The sequence below is a fragment of the Barbus barbus genome (genome assembly GCF_936440315.1).
Source record: "Barbus barbus genome assembly, chromosome: 26".
In the NCBI taxonomy this organism is placed as follows: Eukaryota; Metazoa; Chordata; class Actinopteri; order Cypriniformes; family Cyprinidae; genus Barbus; species Barbus barbus.
The window spans coordinates 19,834,629-19,854,544 of NC_136754.1; the positions used below are offsets into that span (position 1 = coordinate 19,834,629).

At 40.7% G+C, this 19,916-nt stretch overlaps 1 protein-coding gene across 4 annotated transcripts in view; it reads right to left on the reverse strand.

Moving 5' to 3' along the window:
- Positions 1–19,916, reverse strand: part of arhgef4 (Rho guanine nucleotide exchange factor (GEF) 4) — an 87,215-nt gene that overhangs the window by 17,974 nt on the left and 49,325 nt on the right. Inside the window, exons 1-2 of one of the 4 annotated variants that reach the window (XM_079378374.1) lie at positions 18,929–19,376; positions 38–183 (exon numbers count right to left, since the gene is read on the reverse strand). In XM_079378374.1, the coding sequence (XP_079234500.1) occupies positions 38–183; positions 18,929–19,121 (339 nt within the window). In that variant the 5' untranslated portion in view covers positions 19,122–19,376. Of the gene's footprint in view, positions 1–37; positions 184–11,345; positions 11,739–12,476; positions 12,621–18,928; positions 19,377–19,916 lie in introns of those variants that run through there. The other 3 variants (XM_079378375.1, XM_079378376.1, XM_079378373.1) reach the window with 3 other exon arrangements.

A 19,916-nucleotide genomic window follows, 5' to 3' on the forward strand; every position in this document is an offset into this window, starting at 1 on the left:
CACAAACAGTAACACATAGACAGCCTGTATGCTCTACCTCATTTATGGCCAGCTGTTCTCCTCCTCCTCCTGGGTGTCCGAATCGGTTGGAGGAGCTGCGAAACTCATTGTACAGGTCATCTTCACTCCCCACCTCATCCGCAAGGCCAGACTTATCCTGCGGTCCATCAGTTATCACCAAGGCTGAAAAGTGAAGCACAAAACTGTCAGTACTGCAACATTTGGGGTCTAGATCAAATGTATGTTCAACTTAGTCTTGCAATAATAATAATAATACATTTTATTTGTAAAGCACTTTTCATAGTTTAAAAACAATCCCAAAGTGCTACAGAGTATAAACAAAGTTAAAAACCGGAAAATATAAAAATAATATTGAGTTTGTTAATGTGGCAAACTGAAAGTATTTAAGAAGATACAAAAAGGTTTATAAATTCTCAGTTTGGGTCATGATAAAATTGTCATTTTGCATTATGCAACACTTAAGCAGTATATGATATATTTACAGTGTTTAAAAGTAGAATAAGTCATTTTTGTTTATGTTTTGCTGGCCAATATTGCAGTGGTCTTAGAGTGAAGCAATGGCCTATGACTAAACCAAAAATACCTTTAATGCAATAGTATTTGACTGGTCATGTGATCTCAAAATGGTGCCTTCTCTGACTATGAGACCCACTCTGTGTGGAATAAAATGGCTTTTTCTAGGCAAGGTGGGACCCACAGGAGGCCACAAGGGGGTGATAGGGGGACCATAATAAAAAAAAATATATATATATACATATATATGGTAACATATAAAAACTTACATTTTTACTGTTTAATTCTGCTTTCTAAAAACTGGTTGAACTATTTAACTATACTAGTGGGTTGGAAAAAGATACATGGTCAGCTGAACACAATGTAAATATTGAGCAGATATATTTGTGCAATATTTTGCTTTAGCACAATGACAATATAAAAGCGATTTTTTTTTACCAAACAATGGGTGTATTTATAATATTAAATGCATTTAAGGACAGGGGTCTCTCCTGAGGCCACCGTCATATTTGGGGGTCTTTGGTATAAATAACAATAAAAACAACCTGCTCTGTGACCCTGATATGATTTTATATTAAACATGTCAGATGTACTGTTCATTAGTTCAAGAGCAAAGTTTTAAGTATGCGATGTATTTTTTATTTCTTGTCAAAGCTCTGGATTTAGCATGTAACAGATCTCACAGTCAACAGATGACAAGATTCAAATGTTTACCACAGGGAGCCTGAGGTTACGCAACCATTTCCCCAGCCAGGAAATTTAATGACCTTCACTTGTATGGCCACACTTGATAAGAGCATGAATCCACTAATTAGCAGTTGGAATATTTAATTAGCTGCATCTTATTAACAGTTGGCAGATACATACTGAGAGAAGATAGCTCACACAACACAAAGATCAACATGCCATCACATTGAACGACCAAACCTGTGACATGCGGTTGCACACCATGTAAACAAGTGTTTGCATCGCTCGTTTCTTGCAGCATTTCGAGCACGATTCTAAAGACACATCTATAGACCTTGCATTCTTTTTTTAATCCACTATCCAGTGTCACGCATAAACATCTGTCCTACAGTTCGTTGTCCCTTTAAACACGCTTTATGGTCAAGCTAGATTTATGTCTTTTGTAGCAACAATAGCTTGAAGCAAAATCTGTACTGTCCCAGTAACAGTGCATCCAAAAACATGACAAACAGGAAAACCAATAATGAAGAGCAACAGAAAAAGTCTCCTGCATCATGTGACTTGTTTAATAAAAACTGTTCAGTGCCAGCTTCTGATTCACTTCTACTTAGTATTTTGCTCAAATGTCTTTTAGAAAGTGACCAAAGCACTTGTCACCAGAACTAAAAACAAGTCTAGCATCAAAACAAAGCTTTCTTAATAAACCAGTGGTTTTAAGATTGTTAGCAGACACTCGAGGGAACCATAACAACAAGCTTGCAGTTAGCGTTTCCTTTCACTTTTGAGCCAACAGTGCTACCAAAATGTTCCAATAAAACTCTGGTGAAATGTTTATTGGCTCCACAGTGGTACATTAATGTGCCCTTTCATGCATTTGCTGTTTGATACACTGGGAACACTCTCTGCTGCTATAGCTGGCTGGCTTCTCCACCGACAGGATTGCTATTATTTATTAGTGTGCAGTAAGCCAGTGTGGAAGAGTAGACCTGGCCAAGCATCTCTCTTCCTGTCTCATTCATAATAAATGGATGGGAGAGAATGGACTCAAATTTACACCCCCTGAAAGATCCATTGTTCTGGTGATGCATGAGAGGACGGTCCGTGAAATCAGGGTAAATGAGAATACTGCTTTAAATCTTGAAGATGTAATTGAGAAAGTAATTGGCATTGAAACTGTGGTGAGAGTGGCTTCATTTCAAAATTCAACTGTTGAAAGGGATCTTTGGGGAAAAACAACCCTAAAACACAGCGGATTTGCTGTTATTACAATAAAAGCTGTCTGTACGTGTGAAAATTCATCTGGAAATCCTGTTATGATCTTTTATGTAGGTTAATTGTGGAGCCGTGGATTGATTAGCGAGACAGACAAGGGAATCAAATCGTCCTGATTTGTTTGTTAAGTGTGGCTCAAAGCATAGGGCAATGCGACAGCACGTGTCAGCAGAGCTCAGAATTTCCACAGCCACATGGGCTGATGATATCAAATATAGTTCACTCAGAGCCTGAAGTCAGACGGTCACAGTGGGGTAACCCAAACAATCCTGTCTAGGACAGCCCCCATAACTGCATTCATGTGCAACAAGGGAATGTTTTGATTGTAATATTGCCTTTGGATTTAAAACAGAACAGAACAGGATTTAGGTTTTGTTTTCAAGCATTTGGAGGATGTTGTTGCACAGATATGAAGGAGGTATTAGATGGAGAATCAGTGAGGAGACTTTGAAATCTTATGTACTGCATAAACATGAGACTTTCTCAATACAAACTGATGCCAATATTTGACATTTTTAGAACTTAAAAGCCTGCTGGATGCAGTTAAAGAAATATTCTGGGTTCACATGTTAAGCTCAATCAACAGCATTTGTGGAATAATGCTGATTGCCACAAAAAAAAAATATTTTGAATTATCCCTCCTTTTCTTTAAAAAAAAAAAAAAATCTGGAATAAAATGAAGCACAATGGAAGTAAATGGGGCCAATCCATTAAAATACTTACTATTTTAAAAGTATAGCTACATGATCTGTGTTAATTAAGATTTTGAGTACAGTACATAGAAACTCTGGTATGTAGTCTAGAATCAGCCCCTCAAAAGCACAAAGACTGTACCCATCCACGCACCTGAGTGTGTTAACTCGTGCATCTTTCATCCAGTTTACCATGTTAAGGCCCCATGCATGAACACACACAAACATATATATCTTTATGTGTGATTCATGATCTGCTGAGGGTAATATAAGGAGTTGATCAAACAGGCAGGACTGTGAATGCGCACTGACCTGCTTCCTTATAAGTCCACATCCTCAGATAAAGTCACCCGACCGCACAAATTCTTCTCTGAGCCATGCACATGAAGACTTCCACTCAGCCTAATCCACGTGCGCTTTAAAGATTAAGACCTAGTTCTAAAATGACACTAACTTCCATTATAACAGTCAACAAAACCTATTAAGTACATAAGTTAGCAGCAAACACCGAAGAACTAACATAAAAGATTGAGAGAAGATATAGGAAACACACCAGAAAAGTCCCTTCATCTCAGGCAGAGGTCATGTCAGCATTTTTTAAATCACAATGGAATTTTTTTCTTCACTGGTTTCCCTTTTAGTCAACATTTTTGAATGGGAGATAGATCCTATTCATCTAAAAGCCTTAGTCTTACTTATCTGTCAAGTCAAGTCTCAAATCCATTTAGCTAATAATGTTCATAATGCTGTAGATTAGTTTTACAAACCCCGCTGCAAAATAATTCATTTGTATTATTTATTTATTTAGATGTACTTTATTTATTTCCTTGTCAAAAATCACAATACTTTCATAGAAGTTGATTCATTATCCACCAAGTCAACAAGAGAGGGGTCATTTACCTAAAAAAAACACTGAACAACTTATAGGCAAGGTTTTTCTTTCTGTAATTGACCCAATACCTGCATTTAGAGGAGAGGTTTGCTCTTAGAATAAAAGCAGCCATACTGATGGATGATAAATGTATAATGTACATTATGGCCCTGTCCCAAATGGCTCACTTTATGTGGAGTTGTGGTATTGTAGCCTTTGCTCATGCCCATCCGCAAAGTCTAACAATACCGCAGGGTGTCCCATTAATGATCTTATTCAAATGGTTGTTCGCGAGCGCCGCTTTTGTGGCCATAATGCAAGGTCCACACTGGGACTTCACAAAAGTTAACTACTCAACACTCTATGGCATTGCATCATTAAAATGCGTATTCATTGGGGGGGGGCAAAAAGGGCTGAGTGGCATGACTTGTGACAACACCAATGTATAAAGTACCTACTTAAAAGTATAGTTTAGTCAAAATATATCATTCTGTTCCCACACTTTTTTTAACCCTCATAATTGTTTCTTCTATAGAACACACAAAAAGATAAATAAATAAGGAACGTTATAGCTGTTGTCCATACTACAATGCAGTACTGTTATTGGTAACTTACTAAACTAAAACTTATGTCAAGTTATGTTTAAGTGTTAAAATTACTAAAACTTAACTGAAATAAATTAAACCTAAATAGAAACAAAAAATTACAAAATCACATTAAAAATTAAATCTGAAAACAAAAATAAAAGCTAATTTTAAATAATGATAAATGCTATAATAGTATCTAAATACTAAATAAAGCAACTTTGAACTTCCACAAGAAAACAACACTGAGACATTATTACCAGCAAAATATAAGCTGTCGTGTTGCATAGAAAAAAGTCAGTCTTACAGGTTTTGGAACAAAATCAGAGGGATTCATTGAAGACAGGATGATCAATTTTGGGTGAACCGTCCCCTTAATGTATCCCAGCAGTCCTTGAGCAGCTAATATATACAGCCCCTGCAAACCTTGACCATGACCATAGGCCCAATATTTTTGACATATAGCAATAAATAAAGATTTTATTTCATATTGATTGCACACCCTTCCTAACAGAGTTCAATCAATGCACAGTTTTTTGTTGGTTTTTTTGCATGTGAGTGCGACAGAGTTCACAAAGCAAGCGAACACAGTGTAATAGATTTTAAAGAGCTGGTTTAGAAGCTGGTTTGAGTGGCACAGAGATCAATGTAGATCTATAAGCCCAAAGGGCTCTTCTAGAAAAAAATCATCAGCTCATGTTCACATGACTGAATCTGTTTTAACACTCCAAAGGTGTCCTACATTTACTTTAAACAACAGACAGCATCAAATCGATCAAATGAGTGCTATACTTCCTTGTCATCATAAATGTCTTTATTTTAATCTTTGATGAGTAAAACAGTGGGACTATGACAGTAGCATAACTGTGAAGGTACATTAACTTTGATAAACCATATGCGTAGTTGTACTGCAGCATCTGAAACAAATGTCTGAGACATGGAGCTCCGCCTCTATAACAGCAACATGTGTCTGATTCAAATTCAGATCAGAGCTCCGAGCAGCAAAACATCCCAGAGCTGTCAAAGCCTGCCAGGAGTAATGATGCAGTGTTTAAGTAAACCAAACACATTAACACTGCATTACAATGTGAAAAACTCACAAACCACTGATCTTACTACCCACATATTGTTGAAATCAGAGCTGCAGGACCCGAGGCAAATCACAGAGTCCATTTGCACATGTAGCCTACTTTCGTGAGATGGCTTTAATGAGAGTTTCTCTGAACGCTAGCGGCTCATGGCTAATCCTCAAATCAAAATAAAGCACACAGGTCAGCTTGACCAATGGGAATGCATGAAATGATTGTACGGTAGGCAACAACACAGATGGAGCAAAAAAAAAATCAGCTAAGCAAGCAGTGAATGTGCTTAATTTTCAAACATATGTGCATAATGTGCTGATATTTGCACACACCAGGCTAGCATGGACAAATGCAGCAGTTCTGGCAGGAAACCAGAGCAATGTCTGCATCAGCATGGAGATTTTAAAGGGTTAGTTCACCCTAAAAAATTTAAAATGTTCATCATTTCCTCACCCTCATGTTGTTCCAAACTTGTACGAGTGTCTTTGTTTTGTTGAACACAAAAGAAAATATTTTACAGTTGTTGATACCCATTGACTTACATAGTATTTTTTTCTATATTATAGAAGTCAATGGCTACCAGCAACTGTTTAGGTAGCAACATTCTACGAAAGATCTTCTTTTGTGTTCAACGGAAGAAAGTAAGTTAGTAACACTTTAGATTAGGAAACACTATTCATTATTAACCAGTTGCTTATTTTCATGGATATTACTAGCATATCGGCTGTTTACTAGTACTTATAAAGCACATGCCTTATTTTGCATGACCATATTCTAGATCCCTTAATCCTTCCCAATACCTAAACATAACTCCTACAAACAACTACCTTATCAATAAACAGCAATAACAGAGTTTATTGAAGGAAAACCCTTAGTTAATAGTGAATACGTCTTCCCTAATCTAAAATGTTACCAGAAAGCTTATACGGTGAGTAAATGATGACACAATATAAATTTTTTGGGTGACATTCAATGAGTAACCAGCTGAAGACAATCAACCTGCATTCATCACACACAAAACATGTAAATATCATAGTATATGAATATGGATACCCAGTGATTCAAACAAATGAAAGTACTTCAGCATGTGTAAATATCGTCATTTTGCTTTGTTAAATCTATAAAATAAAAAATTTAATATAAAAGAATCCTCAAAACAAAAAGTATACGGTTTCCATAAAAATATTAACAAAGACTTCTTCAGCATTGATAATAATAAGAAATGTTTCTTGAGCACCAAAAGAGCAAATTTGAATGATTCCTGAAGGATCACATGATACTTAAGACTGAAGTGATGGCAGGTGAAAATAATATTTCTCAGTATTACTGTTTTTATTGTATTTTGGATTAAATAAATGCAGCCTTGGTGTGCATAAGGCTTATTTCAAAAACATTTAATCTTACAATCAAGTTACGATGATAAATGAATGAATGAAAGAACATTACAGTTTAAACTTATGTTTGGACTGATAGAGACTATATATTTAAAGGGAAAAATGATGGTAGCTAATCAGTTCGCCGCAGATAAGCACTCATGATGAAGAGTTATGCTAAGAGTGTCTGACCAAAGAAAGATAGTGTGTGAGTCACAGATAAGATCCTCACTGGAAAACATTCAGCCCAGTGGAGTCAGTGTATCAGAGAAGAGACAGCCGGCCCTGTGAGGAATCTCCACATCACATCCAGTCAAAGAGTATTACACTCACTCTGACAAATGTCTGCTGTGAACCCGACATTCAAAATAAGAGCCTGGTTCAATAATGGGTCAGTTTACCTTATTAGTTGATTTTGGAAATATAACTGACTGGATTTTCCACTTAAGACATTTCTAAAATAGGTTATATACACACGCCTGTGAGCATACATCAACTGAATTACAGAATTATATACTGTATTATATACACTACTGTTCATAGGTTTGTTTTATTGCTCAGCTAGGACACATTAAATCAAAAGTATCAGTAAAGATGTTTATTAAGTTAAAATGTTGACATTTATTTATTATTAACCAAACAAATCCACAAAAATATTAAGCAACACAAATGTTCTTAACATTTACAATAATAAGAAATGTTTCTTCAGCGCCAAATCGGTATATTAGAATGATTTTTGAAAGATCATGTGACACTGAAGACTGGAGTAATGGCTGCTGCAATTTGCCATCAAAAGAATTAACTTAATTTTAAAAATGCAGCCAACCAAACTTTTAAATAGTAGTGTACTGCATGTAAAACAATGTTGCAAAGAATGTTTCTCTTATTCTGTATCAGACACAGTACGCATGATAATTTGGTTTGTATAACACAAGCTGTAAATTAAGCTGAAAGTGACTCAAACTAATTTCCTGAGTGGAAGCAGCCGTTGGGGCCTGTGCTAGGGCTAGAAAGGAGCAGCCTGTGCCTAGCACAGCTCAGCCGGGCGGTCCTGCTGGTGCCTGTCTGACAACAGACTCAAGGAACTGATAAGCTGTACTCACAACAAACAGGCGCACATCATTAACTGACAAATTAAAGCTGCATGATATTCCTCACTTTAAGTTAAAAAGGTCTGTGGCAAGATTACTGATGTGCACTTGAGCTGCCAGGACAGTTTGATGGACTCCAGGCGGAGCGACGATGGCTGAGGAATTCTGGGTAAAGTGTTGCTCAGACAGTAAACAGAGGGCTGAGGTGAACATGGAGGGCAAAGAGTCTTCATCTGGTTTTGTCTTCTCACTGTTTAGTTTACAAAGCATCAAGCTTAAGGTTGACTGATTAACTGCTAATTTGAACGATTGCTATTCTGTGCCCTCATTGTGAGGAATTCTATAGAAACAAAGAACAAGCTCTTCAATGTGTCCAATTTAACTTTGTGTTTCAACAGAAAACATGTTAACCAAGGAAAGAAAACAATGGATGAGATCCTGCAGTCTTGCTTTGTTTTTTCAATAAGAATTTTTAAATAATCATATTTCAAAAATGTATTTATTTAAATTCCATAGAATCTGCATAAATATGAGATTGGTTTACAAATAATAATTAGAATTTACTAGTGATTAATATATAATCCTGTTTACTGTGAATTCTTGTAGGTATGACTGACAATATGCATCACATATGCTATATTTATTAGTTTAGTGTTAATACTGTACTTGTGATTGAAAATTGTGTATGTAATTAATATAAATAATCTTATCTATTAGGCCTAAATATTTTTTGAGTGTGTAATCGCTTGATAAGTGCAATTTATATACATAAATTTTATAGATATTTGCATTTAAATGACCTCAAAGCTAACACACATGGATTTAAAGCCACATAATCCCTGATTTAATTTTTCATTTACAATAAAATGGGTTAAATTTTATTGGTAACTGAAAACATCCATTGAACCAAATTCGCCAAAAAGCTAATTTTGTCCATGTTTAGGAGTACACTAGCATATGTATGACCTCAAATCTAACACTCATGGATTTAACTGAAAACATTACCATTTTAGCCAATATACAATAATAATATACAAACTATTGAACTTAGACTTGAAACTATGTTATTAATGGAACTATAAGGGCCATATGAACTATGTTCTTCCTGTTCTTGGCTTTTTATTTTGTTCTTTTTTTTCTTTTCTTTATTCATCTTTTGACCTTGCTTCCTGGCTTTTCTCACCCCCAACCAGCAAAACTCCAGCCTTTACCCTCATTTGACTTCCTGGCAGACTGATGTCAATGCCACAGAAGTCTGGAACAGTAATCTGTTTAGACTGCAGATTATTACTAACCCTGAAAACAGGATCAAAGTTTATTAAATGACCCAAACAGAGGGAGGAGTGTCTGGAAACTTTCCATGAACTCACAGAAAATGAAAATATGCCACAATGATTTCACAGCAGTGATGATGTCTCCCTCTATGCTGTGGCTATGATGGATGGAATTAGGGTGGGAACATGACGTCCTGACCGCAGTGAAATTAAGGCTGAGATTTTCTCACCTGTGTCTTCCTATAAAATGTGCTACTCTAAAACAGCCACAGTTTTCAGAATTGCTATCATAATAATAAGGTAGAAAGTTGCCTTTGAGCCGTCTGGTTCAACAAAGTGTGATCTGTTTGAGAGCTGAGCTGAGGCGTTCACACAATGGTGAGAATTCCTCTTGTCAGTGCTGCAGTACACTGTGGCCGTGTGGGCCTCTGCTCATTGTGACTGTGGATGTAGCATCACACTGCAGTGCCATTTTACCCACAGACTGAGTAAAATACCTCAAAGAGCGAAGCAACTGAGTCACAGTGGATACTGCATACAAACACTGTGTATAGTAACAGTGATGACACAAAGCTGATACAGTACAGCCTGATACCATAGGAAACCTTGGTAACACTTTACTTAAAGCCTTTATGTATAATGCATTATAAAGGTAATGTAGATTTTAATGCATTATATCTTTTCATATCTGTAACCAAAGTTAAGATGCATTTGAATATTTAAAGGTTTGTTTGTCATGCATTTTAATGCATTATACTTTCTAAAGGTGTAACAATGAATACATATAAGTATTATAATGCATTATAGCTGTGGTTACAGTTACTCATAAGATCATACTTTGGGGAAGTCGTGGCCTAATGGTTAGAGAGTTGGACTCGTGATCCAAAGGTTGCGGGTTCGAGTCTCCGGCCGGCAGGAATTGTAGGTGGGGGGAGTGAATGTCCAGCGCTCTCTCCACCCTCAATACCACGACTGAGGTGCCCTTGGGCAAGGCACTGAACCCCCAACTGCTCCCCGGGCGCTGCAGCATAAAATGGCTGCCCACTGCTCCGGGTGTGTGTTCACGGTGTGTGTGTGTTCACTGCTGTGTGTGTGCACGTTGGATGGGTTAAATGCAGAGCACGAATTCCGAGTATGGGTCACCATACTTGGCTGAATGTCACTTCACATACTTCACATAAAATGTATTATAAGGTGCATTATAAGGCATAATTAATGGATTAAAACTACTTTTATAATGCATTATATACAAAGGCTTTATGTGTTACCGAAATCTCTTTTAAATTATCCCCAAAAATATGGTTTGAGTTATGAGTTACGCTATAGAGTTATGAGTGGGTTTTACTGTGTTGCTATGCAGTTGCTAGGGTGTGTTTTTCTGTGGCTCGGGTTCCTACGGCAGCAAAATAAAAGTATATGGGATTTTCTCATAATTTATTTTCTGCCTGAATTCTCTGATTTCTTCACCTCCTTTCAACGACTCACGTGATTTGAGCTATTATTCATATGAGCAACACAAATGGTATGATGCAAAGCGATATCATATGGGCAGTATTTATAATAATGATTATTATTTTAACAAGTACCATTCATTTAAACCTTTTCTCCAAAGAACGATATACTGTAGCCATCTTAAAAACTCAAGTGTTCTTTGTTGAACCTGAAATGCTGCAAAGAACCATCGAAGAACCTTCATTTTTAAGAGAAATGCTGAAATCCTGTAGAGATGTAGCTGTCAATTGAATATCTATTTAGAGACTTAACACATAACAGCTCTTGTCAAACACTTTTAATCCCTTCACTTCTTTTCTGCATAGCAGAAACCAGAAAAAGACACTGAAGTATATAGAGAAAAGCATTCTGTGCCTGAAGCAGGCTATCATACCGTAGAGCTGTACGGCTGTGGCTTATGTATAAAGGAGTGAATGAAACACCATCTGTCTTAGCGGCGTCAGTTGTGATAGGGCCTGAGGGGCTGTAGACCCCCCATCCCTTCTATACCTTAAACAGATTAGCAGAGCAATTGTTGGATTATGAAAAGCAAAGGTGGTGTGTAATGTAATTCATTTGGTTTAATTAAACATTGAATGGCATGTCATTCAGATTCTTGAGGAATAATCATTTTGAAGATTAAGCAATGAGTGTACATTTAGAAACGAACTTCAGACTCGTTCTCTATCACTTGACCCGGCTCACACTGGGCAGTCACAAGATTTCGCAATCAAGACAAAATAGCCCGCAGGGAAAATACGGACAGCAACACATCTGCTCCTCTTCCAGCATGGAAGATCAAGACATTCATGAAAGTGCTTTTGAGAAGAACTGAGACTTTCTATTTCTGGCGCTGAGACAAGTGAGAAGTGGTCGTGCATTTCACACAAAAAAAGAAAGCAGAAGAGAAGAGGATTTGCAGAAGCACGATATGTTGATGGGTGGCGGTGGTGACACATCCTGTGAGACTATTTCTACTGCGTCTCGCATTTTCTATACTGCATCTATACTTGCAGGCGTCCTTGACAGGTGTAAATGCAGGAAAAGCCATTTATGGTACTAAATGTTTCAGGGTGCATGCATGACATGATGCATGCAGAAAGTATGGTGCATACACTACTGTTCAAAAGCTTGGGCTCAGCAAGATGATGTTCTTGAAAGAAGTCTCTTATGCTAATGCTTTAACAAAAATATGGTAAAGAATCTATAATATTATTCCAATTTTCTCACCTTTGCCTTCCTCCCAAATCTGCTACTCTGAAAACTGCTACAGTTTTCAGCATTTATATTACTATAATAACTGTTAATACATTTTAAAATGTCATTTATTCCTGTGTTGGCAAAACATTCACCTCCCAATCACAACACACTCCTTCACCTGAGTATTAATTGCACACACCTACACTTCATCAGCTCCCTCATCAGCCGGCACATAAAAGCACACACCTCACACCAGCTCATGGTCCGATCTCGTTTCCTTTCGAATTGGGCTGATGCTACTACAGCTACTAACCTGTGTACTTACCTTGATCTCCTACTTAGCCCCTGTCTCATCTCCAGCGTGTTCTTCACAGCTGGAGTCTGTGTCTCCAAGGATCTCCACGAGTGTGTCTCCCCTGTCCAGGATTGTGAGGTGTGTGTGCTCCGTCTCCCCTATCCACGAGTTCCTGTGAAAGCAAAGGATATTCCATTATCACCCTCATCGTACTACTATACCTGTTCATTGAACTTGTTACTCACCTCCATCAGCAAACCGCTGACTCCACCGATTGCAATAAAACTCACCTGTTGTATTCTAACCATCTGTCGGTGTCTGCTTCTCTAACAGAAGATCGGACCCAAAACCGAGGGATACGGCAGGATGGGTCAGCCCGATCCATTCCAGGAACTCGTGGATAATCTTCGGTGAGTTCTCCGCAACCCCACAACAACTGCGGTAACTCCCGTCACTAACAGCACCGACACCACCTCTTCACCGTATGTGATTGCCAGTCCCATGGCCAAACCGGCGCCCTTCTCTGGTGTGGCGTAGGAGTGCAACGGATTTCTCCTACAATGCTCACTCGCTCCGGAAATGCAACTGCATCTCTACGCCACAGACAGAGCCAAGATAGCTGTCATCATTTCCCTGCTAACAGGACGAGCACTCCAGTGGGCTGAGACCAATCTGGGCCCAATCCGGTACTGTGACACAATCTGCTAACAGTTTTATTGAACATTTCAGAGAAGTTTTCGGCCGGCCAGCCGGCCGGTGATTCTTCTGTTGGAGAGCAATTGTATCATATTCGTCAAAGATCTCTGTCTATAACTGACTATGCTCTCCAATTCAGAACCGTTGCAGTGGCCAGTGGCTGGAATGAGTGCTCGCTCCTTACCACTTATCGGCAGGGACTTGAACCAAGAGTGCGGCTGCAGCTCTCCGCATACGATGACTCCCGCGGCTTGGAGAGATTCATCCAACTCTCCATCAGGTATGCCAACCGTATGCAGTCTTGCTTCTTGGAATCCCAAAATTCTCCCAGCTCTGCACTCCTTCGCCACCCAGAACTAGGCCACGAACCCATGCAAGTTGACCTAACCCGTCTTTCTTCCACTGAGCGGCAGAGGCGGCTGACCCAAGGCCTGTGTTTGTACTGCGGTGCTGGCGGGCATGTAATCTCCACATGCCCAATTCGTCCTCCTCGACCGATGGTGAGTGTTATAAAGTCAATTGTGGCTAATATGCAGCCCATATCACTGCCATAGTAATCCTTACTGCCTCTAATGCCTGTGTTCCAGTACATGCCCTCCTCGATTCCGGGTCAGCCGGGAATTTCATCTCCGGAAGCCTCTGCCGCCAACTCAATCTCCCGATCCCGACCAAGACCACCTACCAAGTCCAGTCGATAACAGGAAAACCCCTCAGTCGTAGACGCATCAAATACAGTGCAGGTCCCATTCACCTTCAAGTTGGTCAGTTGCATGAGGAATCATCCATCTCCTGGTTCTGGAGGGATCCACCGCTGAGATCATTCTTGGGTGCCCTTGGTTCGTGCAACATGACCCCGTCATCTCATGGAGTACTGGTGAGGTTCTGAAGTGGGGCATCAAATGCTTTCCTGACTGTTTCTCTCATCTTCCCAGACCATTGACACGTTCCCCTCTGACGCTGACCATCAACTCGACCTCCATCGAGAGCCCAAAAGAGAAACAGTCAGTTGATATTCCAGCTTGCTACGCCCCCTTCAGCGACGTGTTCTGCCCAAAGAGAGCCTCCCAGCTACCTCCGCACCGGCCATGGGACTGCGCCATAGATCTGTTACCGGGCGAGTCAGTGCCCTGTGGAAGAATTTACCCACTCTCACTTCCTGAACAGAAGGCCATGGAGGAGTATATTGAAGAGGCTCTTCAACAAGGTTACATCTGCCCTTCAACGTCCCCTGCTGCTTCAAGCTTTTTCTTTGTGGCCAAGAAGGACGGATGCTTGCGGCCTTGTATCGATTACCGGGCACTCAATAAGATCACCGTCAAATTCCATTATCCTCTTCCTCTCGTCCCAGCGGCACTCGAACATCTCCGCAGAGCCACCTTCTTCTCCAAGTTGGACCTCCGCAGCACGTATAACCTCATCCAGATACGCGAGGGGGACGAGTGGAAGACTGCCTTCATTACCTCTACTGGCCACTACGAGTATCGGGTGATGCCGTATGGATTAGTCAACGCCCCCTCCGTATTCCAAGACTTCATGCATGAGGTTCTCCGGGAGTTTCTCCATCGATTCGTCCTCGTCTACATTGATGACATTCTCATCTACTCCCGGAGCATGGCCGAATATCGCCACCACGTTGCGGAGGTCCTGAATCGCCTGAGGGAATTCCAACTGTTTCTCAAGGCAGAAAAATGTTCCTTCCATCTACCCTCAGTGCAGTTCCTTGGATACTACATCGACAGCAGTGGTATCCGGATGGACGAGAGGAAGGTGGAAGCCATTAAGACCTGGCCCACTCCTTCTACCATCAAGGAACTCCAATGCTTTCTAGGATTCTCCAACTTCTATAGAAGATTCATACATGACTACAGCATCATCACCAGCCCACTCACCAACCTCCTGAAGAACAAGCCCAAGTCTCTGTCCTGGACACCTGCCGCCACTGAAGCCTTCGAAACCCTCAAGGAAGCCTTCACCAGCGCTCCACTCCTCATCCATCCCGATCCTGGGAAGCCCTTCCTAGTAGAAGTAGACACTTGTACCTCCGGAGTAGGAGCAGTCTTGTCTCAGCAGCAGGGGACTCCAGCCAAACTCCATCCATGCGCCTTCTCACGCAAACTCAGCCCGGCGGAGATTAACCACGACGTCGGGGTCCTCGGCCCTCAGGAGCGGGCCGTGGAGGAGGGGGTACTGTCACTGATCAGCCAGGCTCATTCACCTCCCAATCACAACGCACTCCTTCACCTGAGTATTAATTGCACACACCTGCACTTCATCAGCTCCCTCATCAGCCTGCACACACCTCACACCGGCTCATGGTCCGATCTTGTTTCCTTTCAAAGTGGACTGATGCTACTAACCTGTGTACTTACCTTGATCTCCTACCTACCCCCGGTCTCATCTCCAGCGTGTTCTTCACAGCTCTACTCCATCGTCTGTGTCTCCAAGGATCTCCACGAGTGTGTCTCCCCTGTCCAGGATTGTGAGGTGTGTGTGTGCTCCGTTTCCCCTATCCACGAGTTCCTGTGAAAGCAAAGGATATTCCATTATCACCCTCATCGTACTACTATACCTGTTCATTGAACTTGTTACTCACCTCCATCAGCAAACCGCTGACTCCACCGATTGCAATAAAACTCACCTGTTTTCTAACCATCTGTCTGAGTCTGCTTCTCTAACACACAGTTGTGCTGCTTAATTGTTTTTGTGGAAAATGTGATATATGTTTTCAAGGATTCTTTAATAAATAGAAAGTTCAATAGAACAGCATTTATTTGAAATATAACTCTTTTGTAACATTATAAATGTCCTTTTTGCCACTTTTGATCAATTTATTGCATATATACAGGAGTTAGACAATCACGTGAACACACATTATTATAAGAGGTTAATATAATTTGTGTAGACTGCAGTGCAAAGACAAATATTGTAATTGCCTTCTGTTTTATCTTGTTTATATTCTCTAATTTGTAAATCATTGTAGTATAGTTGTGTTTAGTACAAGCCGTGGGTTAAATGCTTGATTTATCAGACTTCCAAAAAAGACAAATCATGGAAGCCCATTTAGCAGGAGTCTCTAAATTTAATGGCCAACTTATTTGGTGTTTTAAATACAACAGTTTTTATGATTATGAATGCACAAGCAAAGTATGGGAAGACTTAATCAGTGAAGAAGAATAAGGGGAAATAATCGAAAGTGGGCTCATCAAACACTATGAATGATTGTGAACTACATTAGAAAAGTGACCGCAAACCTCAAAATTCACCTTCAAGACCATGATTCCTAAAAAATTACCACAGATAACTTCACAAAAACAACATCCATGAAAGAGCAGCAAATACTAAAACTTTTAGCACAGAAAGCAGTGATAAAATGTGAAAAATATGGTGTCATGATCATAAACCCTAGATATTTGTAGCACCCAGATGAACTTCAACATCCGCCTTCTTCAGGTCAATCACCTGACTTGAAATTTGTCAACCACTGTGGGCAGTTTTGGAAAGAAAAGTAGCAAGTAGCAGTTCCCTCCTCCAACACCTCTAAGCAACTGGCAGATGTTCTGATAAACCACATTCAAAGGTTCTATGAATCTATTCTAAGACGGTTGGAAGGCAAGTAGTACAAAACATCTTAATAAAATTTTGCCTATTTAAGTGTTCATATTATTTTGTGTCTTTAACATGAACGGCACTTGGATTTGATAAAAAAATGCATTTAAATTAAATGTCAAAATGCATTTTGAGGTCACTGTATTATAATGAAAAACAAGTATTCTAGTCGCTTCATAAATTTCAGATTGAACCACTGATGTCAGATGGACTATTTTGACTATGTTTTTCATACTTTTCTGGGCCTCGACAGTGGAATTTACTTGGCAGTCAATGGGACAGTCACAAACCTTTCATTCAAAATATCTTAAATTGTGTTCTGAAGACAAACAAAGCTTTTACGTGTTTGGAACGACATGGGGTAAGTGATAAATGACAAAATTTTCATTTTCATTAAGTTTAGGTATTGGGTAGGATTGGTCATGCAGAATATGTGCTTTATGAGTAGGCCTACTAATATAATAATAGCTAATATAACAATAGGCATTCTAATAAGCAACTAGTTAATAGTGATAATTGGTCCCTATGCTAACGTGTTACCACTCTTAAAAGTGAACTAGACACAGACTGTCTCTGTCTTCTGTGGTCTCCTGCACCAGCTAAGCAAATGTCATTGAGACAAACGGAAACGCTAATGGATAGCTTTCTCCAGATTCATTATAGTACATACTGTAGACCTCCCAGTCAGTAATTACACTAAAAACCGGTTCTTGTTGCCCAACACTAGGGTAGAGAGTCTCTCAGTTAGTGAATGAGTTCTGCGGGTCCAGTCTGGCTAGTACCCAATCCATCTCTGTCTGTCTAGAGATGCCAAGAAAGAGCCTTGGGATTTGTGCAAAAAACAAACTCTCATCAAACACTTCTAATGTTGAAACTTACAAACGTTCCAGTTCAACACATTTCTCACGTCACTCCGGTTTTTGTTCTTCCGACTGTTCTGAGATCAGCTATATGAGTTCTGTAATGAGGTCAGCGGACCGTGACGAGGTGACAGCGCTGTTTGAAATGTCTGTAGCTATTGCCCCCGGCTCGCAGTGCACCATTTATTTCCCTCCATCACAGGAAAAGTCACATCCCATCTCTCTTAGGACAAAGCAGAAAATGAGAAAAACATCCAAATTGCAGCTGACGTGGGTAGCGGTCGCCATTTGTGACATCAGTGCTACCTTGGCTGACGGTCATTGGCTTGTCTGTCACCATGCCAACCCTGAGAGAAAATAATGAGACCAAAATACTGCTCAAACTGGCATCTCATCTCATTTCACAGCACTCGTTTTGCACAGTCTTACTATACGGCTATGGGTAGTGCCAGCACAGAGAGAGAGTTGCTCTATTCTTAGAAAGGAAACCTGAAGAATTTGCGTTAATCGATATATCGGCTCTGTTCACAGAGGCAAAAGGGGCAGTGTTGGTTTCCCCTCAAATATTTTTAACACAGCCTGTGCTTTCACTCATACTGTGCTGACTACAACGCTGCATTTTTACACAAACGCTGACATGACACTGCCACATTGTTTAATATCACATAGGTGTGGAAAAGCTCAACGCATGCTAATCTCGCACATTAATATCCTGCGAGGGAATACGTGTAGCTGCTGAACGCAGGAAACGCAGGGAATGAAGGGAAAGCTGTCACTTCGCTCCTAAGCAATCCATCTATATCAACAATACACATTGGCTCACTTGACAGAGGCTTCCACAACATTACCACTTAACCAATTACGAGCCAGCGGGAACATAGATCAATAGATGACATCCGTGACATTAATGCAATAACCTAAGCAAGATGCAGACGGTAAAGAGAGTGGCATCTTCATTCAACAGCAAGGCATCTCGATTCCCACATCGCCACCTCGATTTCCAACTCATGTTGCTTCTATACATGTTGACTGGTCAGAAGACGAACTCCTGTTGCTTTGAAATGCGAATCGCATGAGCGACAGCTACGCTATGTGTTTACATTTGCATAGAGACAGTGGCTCTTTCAGCTACCTCTTTTTGCCCATCAAGGGCTCAAGACAATGCCATCACATTGACCAAAAGACTGCAACACAATGAACAAGAGCTGTCACAAGAACCTCACAGAGGCAGAACGTCACCCGTTGCATGAGTGTCAACTGACGTCAAGCTCAAAACGCAGCTCAAAACATCTGAGCTCCAAAGGTGAGAGAGAGTCTTACCGTTGGTGGAGTGAAGGCTCTCCAGACTCCAGTAATGGGACATGACCCCTCGCACTGCTCTAACCCCTCCGGCCAGTCCCAGAGCGGGGCTACAGTCTGAGTCAAAGCCAGGTGACTGCTCTGAGCTGCCACCACTGCAGCCACCTCCTGCCAGCGGGACGCCCACCTCACCGGCACTGTGCTGGGTGCGCATGTGGACGCACAGCAAGAGGAAGAAGGGTGGCGTCGCTTCAGCAGGTGTCGGGTCCAAAGCGCGTCTCCGAGGCTCGAGTGTGCAGCGTAGCCTCAGCCTCCCTCTGTCATTCCTCACTAGCTCTCCTGCTCTTTTACTTTCACTCTTGGTTGCACAGTCTCAAAGAGCTCACGGCTCAACACAGACGCCCAGACACACAATCAGCCTTCTCTCTCTCTCTCTCGCACACGCATACAGTCACAGCCTGGCATCACTGGGGATCCTTTAAGGGGAGGAGGACTCATACGACTCACATGGCTCAATGCGAAACGCTCGGGCTGGCGCTGAAACGGACCGCCTTCCCCCTCCCTTCCAGTCCCCCCTTGAGCTCCCCTCCTCCACTGTTAAAGCCAAGCTGTTAGTAAACCAAAAGACAGCGCCTGGAGAGAGCACTAGCGATGTTGAGAGTTGCAAACACCTTCTAAGAATTTAACCCATAATTAGCTGAGATCACACTAATGACGAGCCCAAAAATGTTTGCAATTTATCACGACAAAAGCCAAAGCATGCTTGCGCAGTACACTGATGTGATACCAAAGGATGTGATTACCACAGAAATGGTCAGGATCTCTGGAAACTAAGAATAGAAAGGAATGTGGCTGGTGTGAAGCCTTTCTCATCAGACTCAAACTTAAGAATCTTGACTTGTGCGAACCCTTGCAGCTGTGACTACTCTTTACATAACATGGGAGCTGGATCCGGAACAAAGATAAAACTCAGCGGAACATTCCTCACATTCTTGTATATGACAGGTCA